General features: G+C 40.7%; 1 protein-coding gene across 3 annotated transcripts in view; it reads right to left on the reverse strand.

The window, feature by feature from the left end:
- CCDC88C (coiled-coil domain containing 88C) overlaps positions 1 to 21,399 on the reverse strand; it is a 103,509-nt gene that overhangs the window by 47,600 nt on the left and 34,510 nt on the right. For all 3 annotated transcript variants that reach the window (XM_032690733.1, XM_032690732.1, XM_032690731.1), the window contains exons 4-6: positions 12,531 to 12,600; positions 2,553 to 2,611; positions 838 to 921 (exon numbers count right to left, since the gene is read on the reverse strand). In XM_032690733.1, coding sequence (XP_032546624.1) covers positions 838 to 921; positions 2,553 to 2,611; positions 12,531 to 12,600 — 213 coding nt within the window. The remainder of the gene's footprint in view (positions 1 to 837; positions 922 to 2,552; positions 2,612 to 12,530; positions 12,601 to 21,399) is intronic.

The raw sequence follows: 21,399 nt of genomic DNA on the forward strand, positions 1-21,399 counted from the left end.
TAGCAGTGTACCTTTTATCTGCTACCTTACCCAAACTGATTTCCTCTGAATCATTTAGCAGAAACATCAGGCAAGTCTATCAACCTCAGTTAAAGACTGTTCCTGCTTTTGTCATAACCATGTGCTTAGTTCATCATGATTTTTTTTTAATTAACTATTTTGTTAAGTGCTAAGAATAAAGTTTCCTGAATGCACTGACACCTGGCCACAGTCAGTGTCCATTCCCAGCGAGGGGGTGTTTCCACATGGATGTCCTTTGGCTCTCCAAAGTAAGATGGCTCCTAACACCTACTTGTATTTTTTTCCTTCTACAGAAACCTTGGAAGTCCAAGAATGTTTGTCATTGGATCAAGCTTCTTTTTAAAAAGAGTGTATGTCCAACTTCAGCTGTAGAGTACACTTGTCAAGACCATCTAAGCTCAGAGGTCACTGTCTGAAGCAAGTCAGGGGGGAGTCTGTGTCTCACCTACCCCAAGGCCTGGGGACCAAGTGCTTACACCATCATGCAAGAGGCACTGCAGCTCCTAAGACATACGTGGTTTTTGTAAATATTACACATGTATCCTTACAACAATTCCTTCTACATAGCCTGTAAGTGGCAAGCAAGGCATTTCATTTACCACTGCATTTCTTTAAAAGATCACTGAGCCAAGTAATGTTCCCAGCACTTATCATCTTCTTCTTATAATCTGACTGCAGTAACATACTCAATCTTCCTTTTTTGTGAAGTTCATGAATATCCATTATGAAATTCCAAGCATTAAAGTTTCATAGCAAAAAAATCCTGTTAAGTCAAAGAAGGGAAAGATACAAAACAGACAATACTAAGAATCCCACCTCTTGTATGTGTGACACAATGGCAGCTTGGGTTTCAATATCCAGTTGTTTTATTCTTTCAATAAACTCTTCTTTTCTTTCACACTGTTAAAAGAAAGCATACCCTGAAATAGCACTATATACTCTAAAACTTACTGCATCATTTTCATTGAAATTAAAAAAAAACAAACACAAACTCAAACAAAACAAAACCTCAAACAACCCACACTTCTAACAACAGACTGTTCAAGATCTACTCTTTGTCACACTGGAAGGTATAACACTTCATTGCTCCATATGGAACATGAACCAAATTATCTAACAAATTATTTAAATTTTTATAGTCAGTACAATTAAGGCTAAGTTAAATGGCTGGTTTTGCTCTTTAAAAACAAGTTCAACATGCAATGAGATCAAGAGGTGGGGCAACAGCTGGAGGAAATCATCATGGTTTCATTAATGGAGCTGCACAAATGTAAACCTACATTTACATTGCATCATTTAACCTGCCTGCTTTGCTGTTTGTATTTTGCTCCGTTTTGGCAATGAAAAGAGATGCATCACCTTAGGTACTATTCACATCGATGCACAACGCTGCTTCTTGGACTAAATCAACATATGCTTTAGATAAAAAACACGAAACATTCTGGATAAAAATGAGTGACGTGTCAGACGAACAGATTTTAGTAAATCTTTTACTTAAGGCTTTAGAAGAGGCAGACATCTGCTATCTGTATATCTGTGATTGTGCTCTAACAACATTATTGCCTCCTCGTAACAACACTGCATTGTGGATAAGTTAAGCATTAAAGGTTTTTTTTAAACTCATTTACAGTGTCCTTTTGGAGCCTGCTTCTGAATCTCAACCATTTCTTTCACTGGGAAGAACCAGTAAACAGGACTGAGGATGCACAGCAGCTTGCCAAAGCAATTCTTTGTGCTGCAATGCAACACACTAACATAGTTCAGAGCGGCCATACATAGACAGCTTTACCCTGACATAATTGAGCTGACATAGCTGAGCAGGGTAAGTATCCTAAGGCATGATAAAAACACTAGATGGACCTACAAACAAGGTCAATTATCAGCATAGGCCTGCCCCCAATGCGGCCATTGTTTACAGCCTCAGAGGTTTGGTGGGCAGAACACTGATTTCTTTATCTGGTAACTGCTGTGCATTTCTGCAGTTTCCCATATACATTGCCTCTCATTTTAACAAATATCACGTAAAGATCCCCACACTAATATACAAAGTATCTATTAATTTTGTATTTTCTACACAGAATACTAAATTAAAACATTATGCAAGTAAAATCAGGATTCATTAAACAAATGTTTAGACTTGCTAAGACCATCTATTTGTTTGGCACTAACACGTACTGTTCCCTTTTGTATTTTAAAACAGTAAGAAAATAAACCAACAACAATCTTGATATCAAGAACACTGTTCAAAACTTATCTCTTCCCACTGTGTTGTCAAAGTGCATTACTTAGTTGCAAAAGTACACATCCTGTGGATGATTAAGCATTGGCAACAAATTGAGGGTACTGCTATCACACAGCGTGCTTCCTCTCCCCCGCACTTCTTTCCTTCACCTATTGTGTTTCTCACAATTTAGCTCATAAGTGGTCTTGAACTCGAGATTTGCTCATACAGCACTGATCTTCGGATAGATTTTCTCAGTCCAGGAACAAATAACAGATTCAAAGCAAGCTTATTTTTCATGAATGTTCACCTGCACGGCACAGCCCAGAACCAACAACAGCAGCTTCTTAATTTCATCCATACTTTTACCTAGAGAAGAAAAAAGGTAGTCAGTACACACGTGTGACAGATAAAGTACTTGCAAGTGACTGTCTCCAAAGTATGTGCCTGAAAAGAGAAATAAGACCTCTGAACAAGTGCCTGAACAATACATATATGGCAATTATAAAGTTATCATACTTTATGTATAATAATACAGGTCTTATGGATTAGTTTAAAAATCCCAAATACAGCAGGACTTTTTTTTCCTTCATGTGCTCTCCTCACCAATTATTTTCTAAGGCTTTTCTGATCATACATCAAAAAAAAAAATTCCTTTAAATAGTTCAGTGCATATGACCAATGCTCGTCTCTTGTGTTGTGATTAACAAGGACGCAAAAATCCCACCAAATCACCAACACCTCTTCCCTCTCTCCAAAAAACCCCAGCAAAATAAAAGAAAAACACCCTGGGTGGAGCAAAGGAGGGCTACTCTCAAAGAAAGAATTTGCCCTAAATTCTCTTTCTGTAAACAGTTGTCACTCAGACTTCCCGAAGCCGAATACCATTCTGTGCACATAAATTCTCTCAAGAGACGTTTTAGCATGTAAATTCTGCCTCTGTTCTGCATCAAAGTCTGCTCACACTTTGAAGCATAAACCTGATGTGCTAAGAGGGACAGAGAATGACCGATGTAGGAAGGCTACTATGGAGCTGGGGAGCCCTGGGGCGAGGAGACACACCCCAGTTGTCACTGTAGGCAATCCTGTGCAACCAGCAGCCCAAGGTGAGGAAAGAGGTTCACAAGGAGAACTGGTGCAGCTTTGTGCCAACTCCAGAGCTCGTTTCAACAAAGTGAACATGGACTGTTGGGTAGTAAAGAAAGTTATGCGTATCCAAGTTAGACAAAGGGAGATGGGAGGCAAGGAGCTTCAATGAGGATATAAAACATCTTCATGGAGTTAGGTTCAGGAAAAGCCTGTCCTTATCCACACTGGGGGAAGATAAGAAAAGAGAAACAAAACAGGCCATATACAGTTTTCTCTCATCCCTATACATCTGCATGCTTCCTGACACAGGGTGTGAAAATGTGGGATTAATGCTTCCATTTTATACATCCTGCTTTACTTGGGTGTTCAGTCGCTCCTATCACTAAATAGATACTAATTTCCGAGTGCAACTGTACTCCTCTACCAACACTATGCCCTTGTAAGGCTGCACTGGCAGCAAGTCAGAAGCATGTGCAGGACCCAAGGCCAGGGAACGGGAGTTAATCTGACTCATCAGTTAAGCTGCGGCAGCCCCACAGCCACACAAAGACACACTGACCTAAATTACCACGGGGTTCCTGCCATTTGCAGAACCTTGCAGCCAGCACAGCCACGTGCAGGCAGCTAAGGAAGTAACTTGTTTTCCAATTTCCTGATTTCAGGGCACACAAGTGCCCTGAACCAGTCTTTAAACATATCTTACTTGTTAAAAAATTTTTTAACAACTTTTAGGAATGTTCATCTTCAAAATGTTTCAAGAATACCCTACAGAACTTATCAGTAATCTGCACAAATGAACACCACAATTCTCAGTATCCAAGTTCCACATTAGTAACCATTAAGATTTTGCAAGCAGGAAATCTTCAACAGAAACAGCCATATTTAAAACATGTTAGTTCAGACTTCACCCTGTATATACAATATAGCTTATTTCCCTGCGGAATATTTAAAAACTGGTTTTGAAAGATGCACAATCATTCTTACTTTTCTCCCTGTATCTAGCAGCATACAAGGCTTGCTCTTTCCTAAAAAGTTACAATTTAATATACAAATTACATTTCAGTCTGTGAAAGTCTGATTGTTCTGTATGAATCTCAGTAACATGATCGGAAGCATAGACAGCAACACAAAAAAAAGCCCCTTCAGCAACAGTAAAAAAAAAAAAAAAAAATCTGTTACTTCATGAACAGTTTCTTTGAGGGCACTACTAGGAACAATTACTTTGGTCAGAAGGTATATTTTCAGGAAACTAAATTCTCATTAGAGTTTCAGCATTGGGTTTCATTCTGCATCAGCTTCAAAGCAGAACCAGACCAGGTATTAAATGCAAAGCCTGCCTGTGGGACACAAGAGCAAGTTATTAAGTTATGGACAGCTAGTGACTTGAGTATGTCTCCCAAACTTACTCAGGGCAAAACGTCTCCAGGAGAGACTGAAGGAGTAGCCACCAGGCTGCTGCTCTGGATCATACCAGACAAGTGATCTAACCCTTGTGTGCTCTGGCCACCACCATCTGTTGACCATAAATTCCAATTCATGCATCATGGCACCACAACTATCCTCAGGGTGAGCCTAGTGGCTTGAAATCATTCATTTTAGGAAACACCAGGAATTACTTCCCAACAGTGACAGCATCTCTACCATCCTAAAGGCATGTGAGCTACTCAAGCCATTCAAACCTACCTCTCTGCACCAAAAGCTTTGTTATTCTCTCCCATTCTCTAGATAACAGATGGGCACAGGTGATGCTGCATGACCCCTGTGAGGTCAAACACCTTCAGCTATCACTGCAAAGTAACTTACCAAGGTCAACCCTGGTCTCCCAACAGGGACTGACCTTGCCTGGAAATAGCACTTTGAGACCTTACCCCCCACTCCAGTCCTCCCATGAGGAAGAGAAGCTGAGACAGACATGGCAACCTAAGGCAGGGAAAGACAAGCTATAGTTTAGAGAAAGAAGTGAGAAATTAAGACTCAAGGTAATCATGAGATTATTAGTTTGTTACTGTTTTAAACATAACATTTGGCAGTCTGCTCTCTCCACTGGCAGCTTGCACTGAAAATTTAGCTGTCAGTATTTTTCCAAGGTTTCTTTTTTAATAAATTATTTTATGCTTGCAGACATGTAATGAAAATGAGATTGTACTACCCACTAAAAACACTTCTAAAGTTGAAAGGTCCACTTAGCAGACCTACCAGCTACACACGTGTTTCAGAAGATCATGTATGAGTTTTAAAGAGTTCAATTTCTTAGGCTTTCATTCAGAAGTTGTTTCCCATGAGGAGGAGACAGTTTGTTGACATTAAGGCACTTCCAGATCACTCATACTCAAGCTAGCTTTGAGTAGCATTTTAAAGCCTTGTAGATTAACAACATTGACAGGAGATTTTTAGAAGAAATAGGGTATGAGTATGAAAAAACCTCTCTACCAATCTAAAGTGCTTTAGAGAGAGTTTTCAATTAAACCTCAGAACAACCCAGGAATGGATTAATTATCCCTCTTCCCTTTCATCTCACCCACAGGAGAGCTGAGATACCACACACTTAAGCGGAGTGCCCAAGGTTACTAAGCAAGTCAGAAGCACTTGTAGGATTATTACACAGTGCAGCAGCTGAATTCTACACTCAGGACAGTGCATCTATCCTGCAATGCATGCGGGATCTTTATCCCCGATTCTGTCGTGCCTCCTAAACAGCGAATGATTCTGTGGTGTTTTTCAAAACGCTTGACTTGTGCTAATTTAATAAGATGGTAAAGTTCCTTGTGCACCTGCATAAACAGGAATGTGCCTGCTCCTGTATGATGGTTCATTGGAATGACACAAGTCCTTCCCAGACACCTGGAAAGAAAGTCTGCTGGGTCTACTCAGGCTTATTAGTTGACCTTACCAAGACAGTGTCCTCTTATGACCTAGGATGCAAACATTTCGATCTGAGGCAGTTCCTGGCAGAGGTACCCACAAGCTGAATGAACAGGATTCAAACTAGCACTTAAAGAGAAAGGTGCTAACTGAAAAACAAACTCTTTTCTTTTACGTTTTTTGTTTGTTTTTTTTTTAAATTCCAGGGCAGTTGCTCTCAAGTCATGTGTTTGTGCCTGCAAGGGAGCCAGCCACCTGGGGGATTTGCAGAAAGCCCATCTGCTCCTGACCACGAGAGAGGACCAGCAGGTTTTCTGGAAAATAAAGGGAGGGAAAGCCCGGGCACCACCTGTGCATCCTGGGAACCTCCCTGTGCCAGAGCCAGGAGACCCCTCCGCTCTCACAGGGGGTGGAGAGTGGGAAACAGATGGCAGGACTCAGGGCGAAGGCAGACAGACGGATTAGGAGACACAACAACAATGAAAAAGAAGATCAAGGTACAAAGAGAACATAGACAATGCAAAAAATGAGAGGGGGTTGGAAAAATGTCAGAGGAAGTGGGAACGAGAGGGTCCAAGCATGTGCAATCTTAAGCTTTTGCTGTCTCTTTCTCCATATTTCTACTCTGATGTTACTCCAGCGCAGGAGAGGGAGCGCCAGCACGTGTAGTGCTACAGGGAGCAACTGGTGGGTGTGTGGGGAAGGTGAGAAGGGGTGAAACACACGGGTGCCATTTTTCCCAACTGTAGCAACATCCTGAGCGAGAAAAGCTTGAATGTTAAATTTACACTATTGAGGCAGTGTTCTGTTATTAACTTTATATTTTATGAACCTTTCTGCCTCTGGAGGACTGTGAAACAAAATGAGGAAGGAAACCAGACATGAAAAATATCACAGTGAGAGTAGACATCTTTTACAATTTTAATGGAAAACAGCTTCTACAGACACTTGTTAGCAGAGACTTGGGCTCTCTCATTCTCAAACTGAACATGTAATTTGAAAATATCTGACTAGCAAAGTATCTGACTAGCAAAGTTTTTTGAAGAGGCAGAAATGAGCCTACTTCAGGCAAGTAAAACCTCATTTTAACAAAAAATGTTAAAATCCCCCCCATAATAATTATGACTGTTTCAAAAGATTAATTGCCAACAGTTTCCAAGCACACTCGCTAGCAGTGTTAAACTAAGGATGTCTAGAAACTAGGAAATTAAATAAAGCATCTAAATAGAGGTTCGTGACCAGTACTGTAAACTGATATTCTCTGTGCGGCCACATGAATGGGTGGCCATTTATAAGACACACTAAAACCAGAGGTAATATGAAAAGGTGATTACAGCAATGTCATAGATGATGAATAGGTTGAATGATTCTCTTATTGAGCACAGGGGAATTTGTGGTGCAGTAATGAATTGAAATAGCTGTTCAACAAAAAAAAAAAGACAAAAACGAAGAGGAAATTTAATGGTAGTAGTTGTCTACCATACAGTGCAGCAAAGAGAACAAATCCTGTAACATCAGCTGCATTGTTCTGCAAGTCAAATTCCTGGGAAAATTTTCTAAGTCCTTTAATTAAACTTTGAAGTTTATTTTCAGCTCCCTATATTCTAGGAAACAGTAAAGTCGCCATCTTCTTACAAATGTTTTTGCTATTTTGGCCGAATGAACTGAAGTAGGCAAAATTGCCCATGGCCTGGAACAAAACTATTGAGAGTACATGAAACGAAGTAAAGCTTCTAAACCCAGCAGACATGTGCCTTTTCCTATGCAAAAGCCCAACTGCTTTTTTAGTGGTGGCAGCTCTGTTTTTCCAATAATCTCATGTTCAAAGCAGAGCTGCAGAAGCCCTCCATAGTCCCAACTGATGAGTGCCAAATGGAAGCTAAATAGCAAGAACAGCATTCACAGCCTAAGAGCTGTTCAGTTTGTAATTTAATGCATGCACAGCACATTTGGCTGTGTTTTAGAAGGAAACATAAAATTTGCAGATAGCACTGGTGAACAGACAGCTCTGAAAAACTTGCATAGCAAAATATCATGTAGCTTCTTACAAGGAATAAACCACTGAAATTGTACACAGTGAATCAGATTGAATGATCTAACAGCTCTCTGGTCTTGGACCCATGGAGTTAATACAGTCATTAGGAGCCTTCCCAGCTCAAGCAGTACAAAGCAACACTGGATTTGTTCCAGGAATGTGATAATGGGATTGATTTTTCTTCCTCTGATCAAGAAGGACCTTTTATTCAGGTAACTTACCTACAGGAGGGAGATTTCATCAAATCAAACTGGGATTTCATCACTGCCTCTCCAGCCCAGCCCTGCAGACCTCCTGCACCTCAGTCTCCAGCTGCTACTGCTCCCCCACTGCCTAGCATTGTCTTTGCAGCTGTCCTCTCCAGGACCCTCCTTCCTTCTCAGTCTCTGTCCTTCTGACAGAGAAGAAGGTTTCCTCTCTACCATTCTTCTTGCTTTTAAGCCCTCCCACAAGTAATTGTCTCAATCATCTCTTCTCCCCATACTGCTGTCATTCCCAGCCTCCTCACTTCTCTGTCAGCTTTCCCTGGGGCTTCCGTGTATTCATTCCAGAAGCACTGTTTCCCATGCTCATAACTACTTCGTCCTCACATCTCCACATAATCTGCAGCCCTTCTTTAGCTCTCTCACTGACAGAGAGAAAATATCTTTATTTTGCTTGGTTTTCCCCTCCCAAGTGCCTTTCTCTGACTCCCCTCTGCAAGACAGTAGCAAAGACATCATCACCTGATCATCATTCACTCGCATTGCTCATCACAGCTTATTCCTCCATTCAGCTTTTTCTATTGGTTTTACTAACTTCTCCTCAGCCTTCTCCTCCCTATTTCCTCTTTCCGAGCTTCCTATCAGCCCTTAGACAGATTTTTCTTCCTGAAGGAAGTTCTAGTTCTCCACTTCTGTAACCATTTCTTCAGCACATCTTACCAGTGATCATCTACCTAAGAGTATGATTAAGGTGAGCTCCTCTCGAAATCCTGTCCCTCAGACACTCTCCTCCATGAATAGATTCTTTAAAGCAAACACATCTCGTCTCTCTGCTCACCACCTTCCTCTGTAGCATCCAAGCTGGGAACTGGTTCTCAAAAATCATTATATAATATGGCAAATTAGTATTTTTTATACACACATACCCCATCAATTTTAGACATCCAGAAGTTACATTTTTGCATTCTTTATCCTTTTTTCCCAAGTTCTGAATAATGCCAATGCTAAACTCAGCAATGAAGAGAATAAATTTTAAAAGACATTAAGAAAAAAGAAGAAAAAGAGACAATAAACAAAAAAGCCCAAGCCACCACATTTTAAAAGATGTCAGAAAGAGAAGCAAATCTTCTGGTTATAATTAAAGGAGCTAGAACACCAGAACATATGCATGATCAGCATCTTTCCTACGAAAGACACAGGTGCTTTCTTCAAAGAAAGAGATCTAAAGTGCTGACAAAAACCAGCAGGACAACGATTGGAAATTATAGCTAAATACAGGACAGCTTTCGAGTGTGCAGCTTTCCCAGGAACCAAAACTGTAGTTACCACATTGTAAGTCTCCTGCCAGCTGTCGCTCAGGAATGGCTGTGACAACCAGCCAGCCTTTTCCATTGACACTTAGCCAGCAGAGACACTGCCGTGTTGGCCCAGACATTTCTATTCAGTAGCATTCTTGATGCTAGCAGCCCACTGCCCATATGACCAAGAAAAGCAACAGCTCTTGTATTTCGACATTCTTTGCCCATAACTGCAGCCTGTACAGCAGAATTAAGACTTGTGGACTTAAAATCTGCTTGCTGAAGAAGCAGATTCCTTACTCTCAGCTCAATTTTAATGCAGAAGTGCCAAGACCATGAGTTTCAGTGATCCAGCATCTGCTAGTATTCTTTTCTGACAAATCCTTTTTTGTACATACGCACTCTACTGCTGCTAAAAGCAGCAAAATAAAATCTTCTGCCAAGGTTTTTGCCATTTGTTTGTTCTGGATATGCTGATTACCATGTCATTCCCCATCGCTGCTGACAGCGTTCATTCAAGTTTACCTTCTTTGGTGAAACCAAACACATTGTTCTTTGCACTAGCATAGGGCTAAGGCAGAGATACCATGCACATGCAAAAAACCAAAAAAAACCAAACCAACGAAGCAACAAAACGTTTCATTTTCAGGCTAAACAGCTTTCATTTTGTCTCACTGAACTCCAGACAAGAGCTCGTGGGCTTCCACCTTACTTTTGATGTGATACCTCATGAGATGGGTATTGTCTAGATAACATGCCCAGTCAAATGTTTTTCTCTTTGTCCATTCTCTTTCGAACTTTTTCCTATATTTTCATATATGTATTTTTCTCTCCATCCTCAATTTTTTTCCCACATTTCATTTGCAACAGTTACTTCACACCTTAGTTACTTCACACCTTATGGCAATTCTGCAAGACTCTGGGTGTGCACATATTGCCAGAACTAAACTCATTATACAGGCGCATAGGACAGAAAACCTCAAAGACAGCACATGATTGTCCTATGGCACTCTGCCTCCTGGGCCACTTCACAGAATCACAGAATATGCTGAGCTAGAAGGGACCCACAAGGATCACCGAGTGCAACTCCTGGCCCTGCACAGGATCATCTCCAAAAGCCACACCATGTGCCTGAGAGTATCATCCAAATGCTTCTTCAACTCTGTCAGGCCTGGTGCTGTCACCACTTCCCTGGGGAGCCTGTTCCCAACCACTGTCTGGGTGAAGAACCTTTTCCTAATATCCAACCTAAACCTCCCCTGAAACAACTTCAGGCCATTCCCTCAGATCCTGTCACTGGTCACCACAGAGAAGAGATCAGTGCTTGCCCCTCCTCTTCCCCTCATGAGAAAGTTGTAACTGCAGTGAGGTCTTCCCTCAGTCTCCTCCAGGCTGAACAGAATAAGTGCCCTCAGCTGCTCCTCATGCGAGTTGCAGCAGGGGCTGAAGAGAGAACTTCCAAACAATCAGTTGCTATTCTGGCTTTGGCAAGAACTCGCTCATTTATCACACATGTATGTGTATGACATGCAAATATATATGCAACATATATATTTATATGTACAGGTATATAAATATATCAGTGTTACATTCTAGAGACAAAGTTGTGAGATTCAGAGGTGTTCAAATATTTCTAGTTTGCCTACAAATACATATAGTTTATTGAAAAGCATCTTTGTAGTATGGCCTGTTTAGGAGACTTGGTTGCCAGAGTTCCTTAAGAGCAAGACTCAGCCCAAAAAGTGGTGGCAAATGGAGTTAAATCCAGCTAGTGACCGGTCAGAAGTAGTGTTCCTCAGGGCTCAGTATTGAGGCCAGCCCTGTTTAATATCTTTATCAATGATCTGGACATGGGAACCAAAGGCACCCTCAGTGAATTTGAGGATGACACCAAGTTGGGCAGGAGTGTTGATCTGGTGGAGGGTCAGAATGCTCTGCCTGGGGATCTGCACCGGCAGGATCAATGGGTTGCAGCCAGCTGTATGAGATTCAAAGCAGTAAAGGTCCTGCCCTTGGGTCACAATAACCCTCTGTAACGCTACAGGCTGGGGGCAGAGTAGCTGGAAAACAGACCAGAGGAAAAGGACCTGGGAGTGCTGTTCAACAGCTGGCAGCAGTGTGCCTGGGTGGCCAAGAAGGTCAATGGCATCCTGGCCTGTACCTGTGGCCAGCAGGACTAGGGCAGTGATTGTCCCCCTGTGCTTGACCTGGTGAGGCCACACCTCAAACCTGGTGTCCAGTTCTGGGCCCCTCAATTCAAGAAAGACATTGAGGTGCTGGAGCATGTGCAGAGAAGGGCAGTAGAGCAGGTGAAGGGTCTGGAGAGTAAGTCCCCAGCCGAGGGAGCTGGGGTCATTTAGCCTAGACAAAAGGAAGCTCTAGGAACTTTATTGTTCTCTGCAACTACCTGAAAGGAGGTTGTAGTGAGGTGGGGGTTGGTCTTTTCTCCCAAATAACAAGGGATAGGTCAACAGGAAATAGCCTCAAGTTGCACCAAGGGAGGTTTAGGAATATTTTGTTGGATATGAGAAAAAGTTTCTTCACTAAAAGGTTGGTCAAGCATTGAAACAGGTTGCCCAGGGAAGGGGTTGAGTCACCATCCCTAGAAGTATTTAAAAGACAGAGATGTGGTGCTTAGGGACATGGTTTAATGGTGGACTTGGCAGTGCTGGGTTAAGGGTTAGACTCTTAAAGGTGTTTTCCAACCTAAATTAGAATAGAATTACAGAACTCTTTAGAAAACAAAACAGATTTTATTTAGCATTTCAGAGGAGAGGGATGAAGAACCTCAAACTACTCACCAGAAAGAGGATCTTTGCCAATCATTAAAACATTTGGTAAATTCATCACAATCAGCTGCTGCAGGACCTCCTAAACAAAAGAGAACAACAGGCAAAGTTCAGTGTGAAGGAATCCAAATCAATCACACCACAAAGAATACAAAGCTCCATCAATTACAAAGCTTTTAACATACTGGCAGGTCAGAGGTCGTGAGAGGAAGCCCCACTTGAGAGAGAAATCTTTATTTGAAGATAGCATCAGGCTGCACAGCAAACATACACTAATCACCTCTTTTAACTACAGCTAATATAGAACTTAAAGGGTCCCAGGGCACTAATCAGAATAAATGCATGACCATGCCAGGCACAGCAATCATTCATGCCTTTACCCCAGGTATGACCTGTAACCATCTGATGTGTAACATACAGCTGATGTCATGTTTCAGGGTGTATAAATGCAGCTGCTTCATCAAAGGTACCTAAGCCATTCTGTGAAGTTTGAGTAACTCAAATAATTGGTCAAATTATTTCATAGGTCTGAGAATTTAATGACGGGCTGGGGAAGTGGGTGTGAAGGAAAAACTCTTGACCAGGCATCTGGCACTGGATATAAAGTTCTAGATTGGTTTGCATTGTTTCTGATGGGGAGTAAAGCAGATTTAAGTAGGTCATGAACCTCATTTAAAGGTCATTTTATTTTGGAGGAGGTGACAGAAGGGAGGTGCATCAGGTTCAACATTTAAATGGCAGCTGCCTGAAGAAGCTCTGAAGTGACAGAGTGGCTTAAGGGAGAAGAAAAGCTACAGGCCCTAGTGCAGGCAAAATGCTTAAAGTTGGAGAAATAAATACCTTGGGGACTCTGCACAGTAATACGATCAGCCATGTACCCCAGAAACACACAGAGCACAGGAGTACAGTTGTTAGCTTTGACCTGCAGTTACCAGCACTCATTTGTGATGATCTGAATAAAACATTTTGCAGGCAAGTATTTATTTCACATAAGAAGCCTGGGAGTAAAATGGCTGTGTGAATGAAACGCTGTGCCGGGATTCAGGAAACAAAGGTTCACAGATACAACTCTACCAAATGTTTGGCAGGTGCCTTTTCCCGGCTTGTCTCCACTTCCCAACCTACCCCTAGGCCACTGGAAGGGCACAGGCATTGATACTTGCAGAGCATTCACAGCCAGGGGAAAAAGCACCACAGCCCAGTACAGAAACACACTTCCTGAAACAATCACCCATTCACCCAAACACTTCCTCTCCAAGCTACCCATTGTTATTTCTCTGCTTTCAAAGTTATACCACAGGAAGAAAATTAGGCCTGATTGAAAGAGGAAACAATCCAGAAAGCCTGCAGCACTTGATAAGCACTCAGAGTGGATATTCTAAAATAAATTAAAAAAAAACCACAAAAAATGTTTTGGACATAACACATTTCATTTTTTTCCTCTGATCCATACCAAAACATACTCCTCCACAGTTCATCTTTTGGGTAAAGCAGAAATACCTGTGTCACAGCTGATGGGCTTTCTGTGCTGTTAAGAAAAAAAGGCTCTACAAACCTTTATGTAATGTGAAGTTTGGCTAATGCAGACCAAACATTTACTGACTCATTAGTCAAATGGATTTTATATTTTGGGCATTCGAGATGTCTTAAATAAAGTTTGTTTGCATCTGTTACTACAACAGGTGCAAAAACTATTGGATGTAATTGCACATGGCTTGACTATAATATGTGCTATGACAATACAGCATGGCACTGAGGCTTTAAACAAAGAAAATCAGACTTTGCATATACTGAAGTATTGAGCTTTAACCAGCAATTTCCATGGCAAAAAAAAAAAAAGAAAGAATTGTGCTTCCAGTCACCCAGCATGTGGAGCAGCACTGAGGCAGGAATGCATAAGGAATTTGCGTTGTCTTTGTGTAATCATCAGATCACTAGCTATTTAACTGGCAGACACAAAAGACATTACAGCTAACCTTTATGATGTTAACATTCCCATGAGCTCCTTCTGCAAAATTATTTGAGTATACAATCCAACATAACCATGACTGAATGCCTGCAAAACTGCTTGAGCTCCGTATTTTCTGGCAAGAATCTGACAGTCACTGAATAAAAGCTGAACTGGCCCCAAGCCTGGAATAATGATTTGTTAATTCAGATTGAAAGATTAAACTGTTTCAAGAGGTGATACTCTGACCTTTTTATATTTAAAATAAAATATTTAAACAGATAACTATATTGTTCTAAAAGCCTTCACCTTCAGATTAGTCCTTGTGATGATAATACCTGGCTGTTATGCAGTGCAGCTCACTGGCAGATCTCAGCACTTTCTAAAGGAAGGTCAATGTCACTGCCCTCCTTTTTCAAGTTAAGGAAAGAGAGTCAAAGAAACAGAGTTACTTCAGTTTAATAAACTATCCTCTGTGAACCAATGTGCCACTCACACAGCTGCAAGTGTGAGATAAAATGTGTTAAGGGAAAGCTCATACATGCATGAATTCAGCTCAGATTTTGTCTGGGCTGAAACCACAGAAAGTTAGTGAGGCTCAGCAGACACCCAGTGACTGACTCAGGAGCTGTGATAATGAGTCCATGCCTCAAATCCATTGCTTAAAATCCCACATCTAGAAATACAACTAATGTCCCCCATTCTCCCAGGAGCAAATCAGGAATTCTTCAACTTTTATCACTTAACATTTTCTTGTTTTCCTTCTCTGAAGCAGCAATAACACAGGTTGACAAGTAAAACACTGTGTCTCAGCCTGGGTTCTTGGCTCCCCTCACATCTTACCACTCCTCCCTGAAGACCCTATAAAGTCAAACTTAGGCTTCAGGCAGGGAACTGTGCTGTTCCAGCCTGTGAACTGGCACTGAGGACCAAACAGCTCCACAGACCTGACCATCTCCCAGGGTGCAGCTACACTGGACATGGGGTTAACCTGGACACACCACTGAAGCCCAGACAGCAAAAGAAATGGTAGATAAAATGCAACATTTCCCCACAGGGACAGCAAGATACGTTATTGCATTATATAAAAGGCTGCTGTTATGCTCAAATTCAAACACAGCGGTGAGACACGGCAGCAGAGGCAGAGATGGTGTGCACGTGTCCTGCCTCAGGCGACCAGCATGGCTGGGGGCAACACATCCAGGCAGGAGCTGCTGGAGAGCAAAACAGGGTTTTCAAACATTTTAAATAGCTCACAACAACCCGGAGTACCCTGGAGAGCAACTGTACAAGCAAAAAATCTAATTTCTCCTGTGAGAAACCTTTTAATCATTTTTACAGCATAACTAAAGCTCGGTTCAAACAGTAAAGGTTACGGCAACAACATATGGTTACAATTTCTCAGATTATTAGAACCACTAGGGTCTGAGTTGCCAGCTTTACAGCTAGACCATTAACCAATTCAGAAGCCAGCTACTGCAAGTCAGCAAGCACCTCCCTCAGACTACAGTTTGCCTTTTCTATTTATTTTTTTGTTGCTAATGAGATTTCCATGAAAAAAATAATATTGGTATCAGAAGCGTTATTTAAGGAATCAAAACAAATCCCCATCAGGCCTTAGTGCAGTGTCCATAGGTTTGTGAAATGCTCCTCTGCCAAAGATCAGGATATTTTAAGCTTGAAGAGATTTGTGAAAAATCTTCTGACAGCAGTGATTGTTTCAAGAACGGACGCTTCTACATAGCACATCAACACCACTATCACGAAATATAAAGATCAGCAGCCAAGTTTTACACTATTTGCACCAGACCCCAAACTCAGTAAATGAAGCCCACAAAAGTTTCAGCAAGCAGTTACGTGACCCCATATTGACAGGGAGGGCTTTACAAGTGAAGGTCACACTGGGCGTTCAACCTGGATCACTCCCTCTGCTGCCTTGCCCCCCAGAGACATGGGGCCTGAAGTAGGCTGGGACAATGGGCAGACCCAAACAACAAGGATACCACCTAAGCCAAAGGTAAGTTTTGCTGAAAGCTACTAGGCACTCCAGGATTGGTACACCAAGGATTCAGAAACATCACTAAATTACCCAGAAATCACTAGGAGAAATATAAATAAATAAATGCTGTGTTCTCATTAGCAGCCTTCTGGTGTCTAAGCTCTTGCTGTGCACTTGCTTCACATTTGCAAGCTCTTTGCAATCACTTTTTAAAGAAAGAAGCTTAAGACAAAAATTCCCCCACAAAGATTCTAGTAGTCAAGGGCTTTAGGAAAAACCAAGACATACAAGATTCAGGATAAAATTCTAAGCACAGAGTTAAGCACTTAGGCTTATTAAAAGCATGAACAAACATATTCATTCCCTCCATCTGAAAGTTTCTAATCATTCTGGAGTGCTGAGGCACATTTTATCTCCTCTTTTTATCCCTCCAAGATCACACACACCGGACGTTTGCTCTTTGCCTCAGATCGTCAGAAGAGATCCAGTGGAAGCTCTCCCTCTCAAGTCACCATGGTCACATATTAACGTTTTATTTACCTGTGACAGGGTAAGTGGGCCCCTTGTAATTTTGTAGGAACAAAGTCCCCTTGTCCCTACTATACTTCAATGCACATTTGCTTCTTAAAAATACGTGTGCAATAGCATGGAATAAAATGGTCTTCAGGTATTATTCTTGGATGCATTTTTTTAGTGTCATTTAAGTGTGTCAACAGCTCTTGCAAAGCACATGTTGCTAGGAAAGAAATAGGTAAAATTGTGCCTTCCATAACTGAGAGACCAGGCAAATATAAGCTTTACACAAAAACCTTTCCCTGCACTGCCATACAGCACAGCATTAAAGTTGAGTAAGTACTAGCTTCTCATGCAGAATTAAATTAACCTCTGCCTGAATCCTAAACAAGAGTACTAAATAAATTATGTAAAGGGAGAGGCAGTCTACCAGTCATTGTAATTCAATGCTCAAGCCAAGCAATTCCATTTAAGTATATTGCTTAGCTATAAAATGCTAATTGCCCAGCTGACTGGAAGCCAAATGGTGCTTTCCTACTTAAAATGCCCATGAGGAAAAACCATCATCAGCTTTATTTATATCAGCAAAAGCAAACAGTACCCAGCCAGGTTTAGCTGCATCTCAGGCTAACGGAGCAGGAAAAGTTCAGCAGAGTCCTATCTGTGCAGCACAGCCATCATCTTATTCCTGATAACCTCAATATGGATCTCATCTCACAAACATCCTTGCAGTAGGAAACATTTGGTGAGACACTGAATGCTTAGATAAGGTCTCAGCAGGAATCAATGGCCATCTGCACCAGCCCACAGCCTCCCAGCAGCAGGATGGGGTGACAGCTTTGCCCCTACGCATCTTAAGGTCCCTTTGGATGCTACCACAAAGACAGGCTGGAGCTGCACTTCCCAGACAAGGAGCACTCCAAGTCCAAGGGACAACTGAATACAAGTTTTTCTGGAATCAGAACTCTAAGGAAGAGCAAACACTCAGGCTAATGAAAAAGCTTTAAAATTTAAACATATTTTTAACCGCAAAATAAGACACAAAAGGGTTGTTTTTTAAATATGCTTTTTTTCAAAGTTTCCACTTTCGTATTAATATAATAATGAAAACAAGCTATTTTGCAGCATACAAGGAGGTTCCATTTTAAAAGAAAAATATATTTGTCTTCCAATAAATATAAACTTTGTAAAGGTTGGGGGTTTTGCTATAATTATCTGAGGAGTTATTAATGCTGTCAGGGAAATAACTCAGAGCAAGAACCTGTGAACTATAGGACAGGGTCGCACAAAAGGTTAGACAAGATGAAACAAGTTGTTGCAGGGGAATGACAAGAAAGTGAAACACAAACAGATCTTCTGTTGACATGTTTTCCATGTACATCTTACCATGCAAGCACGCCTGATGACACTATGTGTGTGACTCAGTACTCACTGTTTCCCTGCCAACACATTATATACATGACAAAATTTGATTAAGAACTTCACTCATCTCTGTAACAATTGTACTCGTTATGTGACCAACTACAGGATTAGCTGTCTTTAAAGGGATTATTTTTTGTCTTCTGAAAACCAGCAAATTACAAAGCACACTTCTAAAGACCCTTCAAGTGGAAACCTAAAAGCCAGTAAAATAACTGTTGCCTCATCTGCTGAAAATAATCAGTTCTGACAATCGTAGACTGGAATCTCAGTGGGAGGGGATGTGAAGGAATCATACCTAGTCTTAACCATGCTCAGCCTGTGCAGGGTGCAGATAACCCTCTAAATGACAAAAACGTACACTATGTAAAGTCAGGTTTTATGAAAAAAAAAAACAAAACACAAATGAAACTGGATGGCACATAATAGAGTATCATACAAAAAAAAAAAATTAACTAGAAGGACCCAGGCATAACCACAATCATCCACCCAATTCATTGTTATGGCTCAGGTTTTGTTATTTGTATTAGAGTAGTGCAGAGGTCCCAGCCAGGAGCAAAACCTCATCCGCTGGAGCTATACAAACACATAGTGAGACATCCCTGGAACAAAGAGCTTGTCATATATACCCAAGGTATAAGTAGGCTGATGAAAAAATAGTAACAAGCAATGGAGGAAGGAAATGAAAATAGGATTCCGTGGTTATAATGTGATCCATTGTGTGCACTCTTGCTGCTTTATGAACTGGTTAAATCAACTCCTCCAGGCTGGACAGAACTAAACCACTCCACACATCACAGGGCACGCCAAGCAAGGCAAGTCCTGATAAATACATTTACTTTAAGATGAAATTGTTCACAATGCACACTGTTTACATCACATAAATATTCTATATGTATCTAAATAAAAGTACTTTTATATATGTAAAAAGCCTTCTAGGACACAAATAGTTTTACTTCTAGCCCAGTGGAATAAATAATGGAGAAGCTGACACATCAGTTGGAAAGGAATTTTATTTTTTAATCAAACTAAATACAAAAGCATACATTTACTTCTGAACTATGAAATGAAATGTTCAATGGCTGCATAGCAGTAGATTTTTTTTTTCCTAGTTTCACTAGGATGAATCACTTATGTTAATAAAACATACAGTTCTGTGGTTGTGCCTAGTGGCAATATTGATTTGACCCAGAGAGGAGAAAATCCAATTGTGGAGCACTGTGTTCTCCTGCTTTTATTGCCAGCAGCACCTCTGACTAATTCACCTACTTTTGCTGTAAATAAAAAGCCTATTGATTTATCCTCAACTTCTCTCTTCAAATCATGTACAAGTGACTACACATGTTTATAATAGGATCCAGACAAATTACTCTCAACTTCTATTTTATTTCACATTATATTTGTCCTGGGGTGGTTTATGCAGTAACAGGGAAATGAAACGTGCTGTGCTAAAGGCCTGTCACTTGACATTACAAATATAACCAGCTAAAATGCAATCCATCTGTTGAACGCACTGCCAGCTAATCTATGGTGGTCTCTAAGGACCATAATAATTTACCTTAACACACAGTAAAAAAACACCACAGGCCATCAGAATAGACTTAAAGCACTACTGAATTCTCTGAAATTCAGCATCAAGCACATTGGCTTGTTTTAAAAGGAAGTCAGTTTTCCCCATAAAATGAGCATATTTTGCTAGGATAATAAAGTAAAAAAAAAATCACATCAAACTCGAAAACTGAGCAACTCTATTTCAGCTTAACACTGAAGCCTGATACCAAAATGGATTAGCCATGCAGAGCTCCAAGGTACAAACTCTGTTCCACTGCCTTTGACCACTGGAGTGAAAAAATTTACAATATTAAAATACAGCTTGACATGAAGAAACAAAGACCAACCCAATAAAAGCTTCTCTAAGGAAGACTATGTGTAAGATCTGTTTTCTGCCATTTCTCCTATTTCTCCAAGTATTTCTAAAACTTGGTAGGTTTATGTGTTTATATAGAACACACACAGTAAACACCTAACTGGGCACATGACACCAGTTCACATAAAACACAATGAATTTGTTAACACAGATTCTATACTAGCATGAAGAGCAATATTAATTAACCTAAGGCAAGTGTATGGCAGTTATGGGGCTTACTTAGAGGTTCAAAACTACAGATCTGCATTGCAACTTCAACACTGCAATAGAGTTCCAGGCCCTGAAAAAGTGCCAAAACTCCAAAGAAGCAGCCCTTGAGTGACAATCATAAAGCAATGCCTGAAAAAGCAGCAGCCAAAAGTACAGGAACAAAGGAGCTGGAGGGGGGAAGATGTAGGAATACTCATTACACATCAGAGCAATACTGCTTTTCTAAAGATGAATAATAAGGTAATATAAATGTACGTATTTTGCACTTTTGACAGTATCAAGTAATGTATTAGTATAAATGTTGCTTTAAATAGAATGATCATTTTCTTGGGGAAAACTCTGTAAAACAAACAGTTAGTCCCAGGAGGGCACAGGGGCATGTGCGACAGGAATCATTCTGAGGTTCTCTAGTACAAATATTGAAAAGCCATATCAAAGGCAAAGTTAAAATATGAAAACAAATCAGTTAAACTAGAAAAAAAAAATTAATAAAGCAGGGAGGGGACACACAAAACCAGGATATTTTCAGGATTTCTAAGATATTCCTTGTTATGAAAAATATTTTAGTATCTAACAGAAGGCCTAACAGATTGCAATCGAGTTTAATGCCAATTTATGAGTCAAATTTCATCAGTGATTAAGGTTCAAAGAAGCAAAACAAACATTTAGGTCTGCTGTTAACAATCTGATACTCATGCCCCATTAAAAGTAGGAACTCACTAAAAACTTTCAATTTACCTCTCAGTCCCCAAAAGAAACAAGCTGCTTTACCCTGCTACTCTTACTAATGCTGAGTAACATCTTACTGTCTCAGCCCTATTGACTGCCACGGAGTCAGCTCACAGAGAAAAGTACTTCTCATTAG

Source organism: Chiroxiphia lanceolata, chromosome 6 (assembly GCF_009829145.1).
Source record: "Chiroxiphia lanceolata isolate bChiLan1 chromosome 6, bChiLan1.pri, whole genome shotgun sequence".
Taxonomy (NCBI): Eukaryota; Metazoa; Chordata; class Aves; order Passeriformes; family Pipridae; genus Chiroxiphia; species Chiroxiphia lanceolata.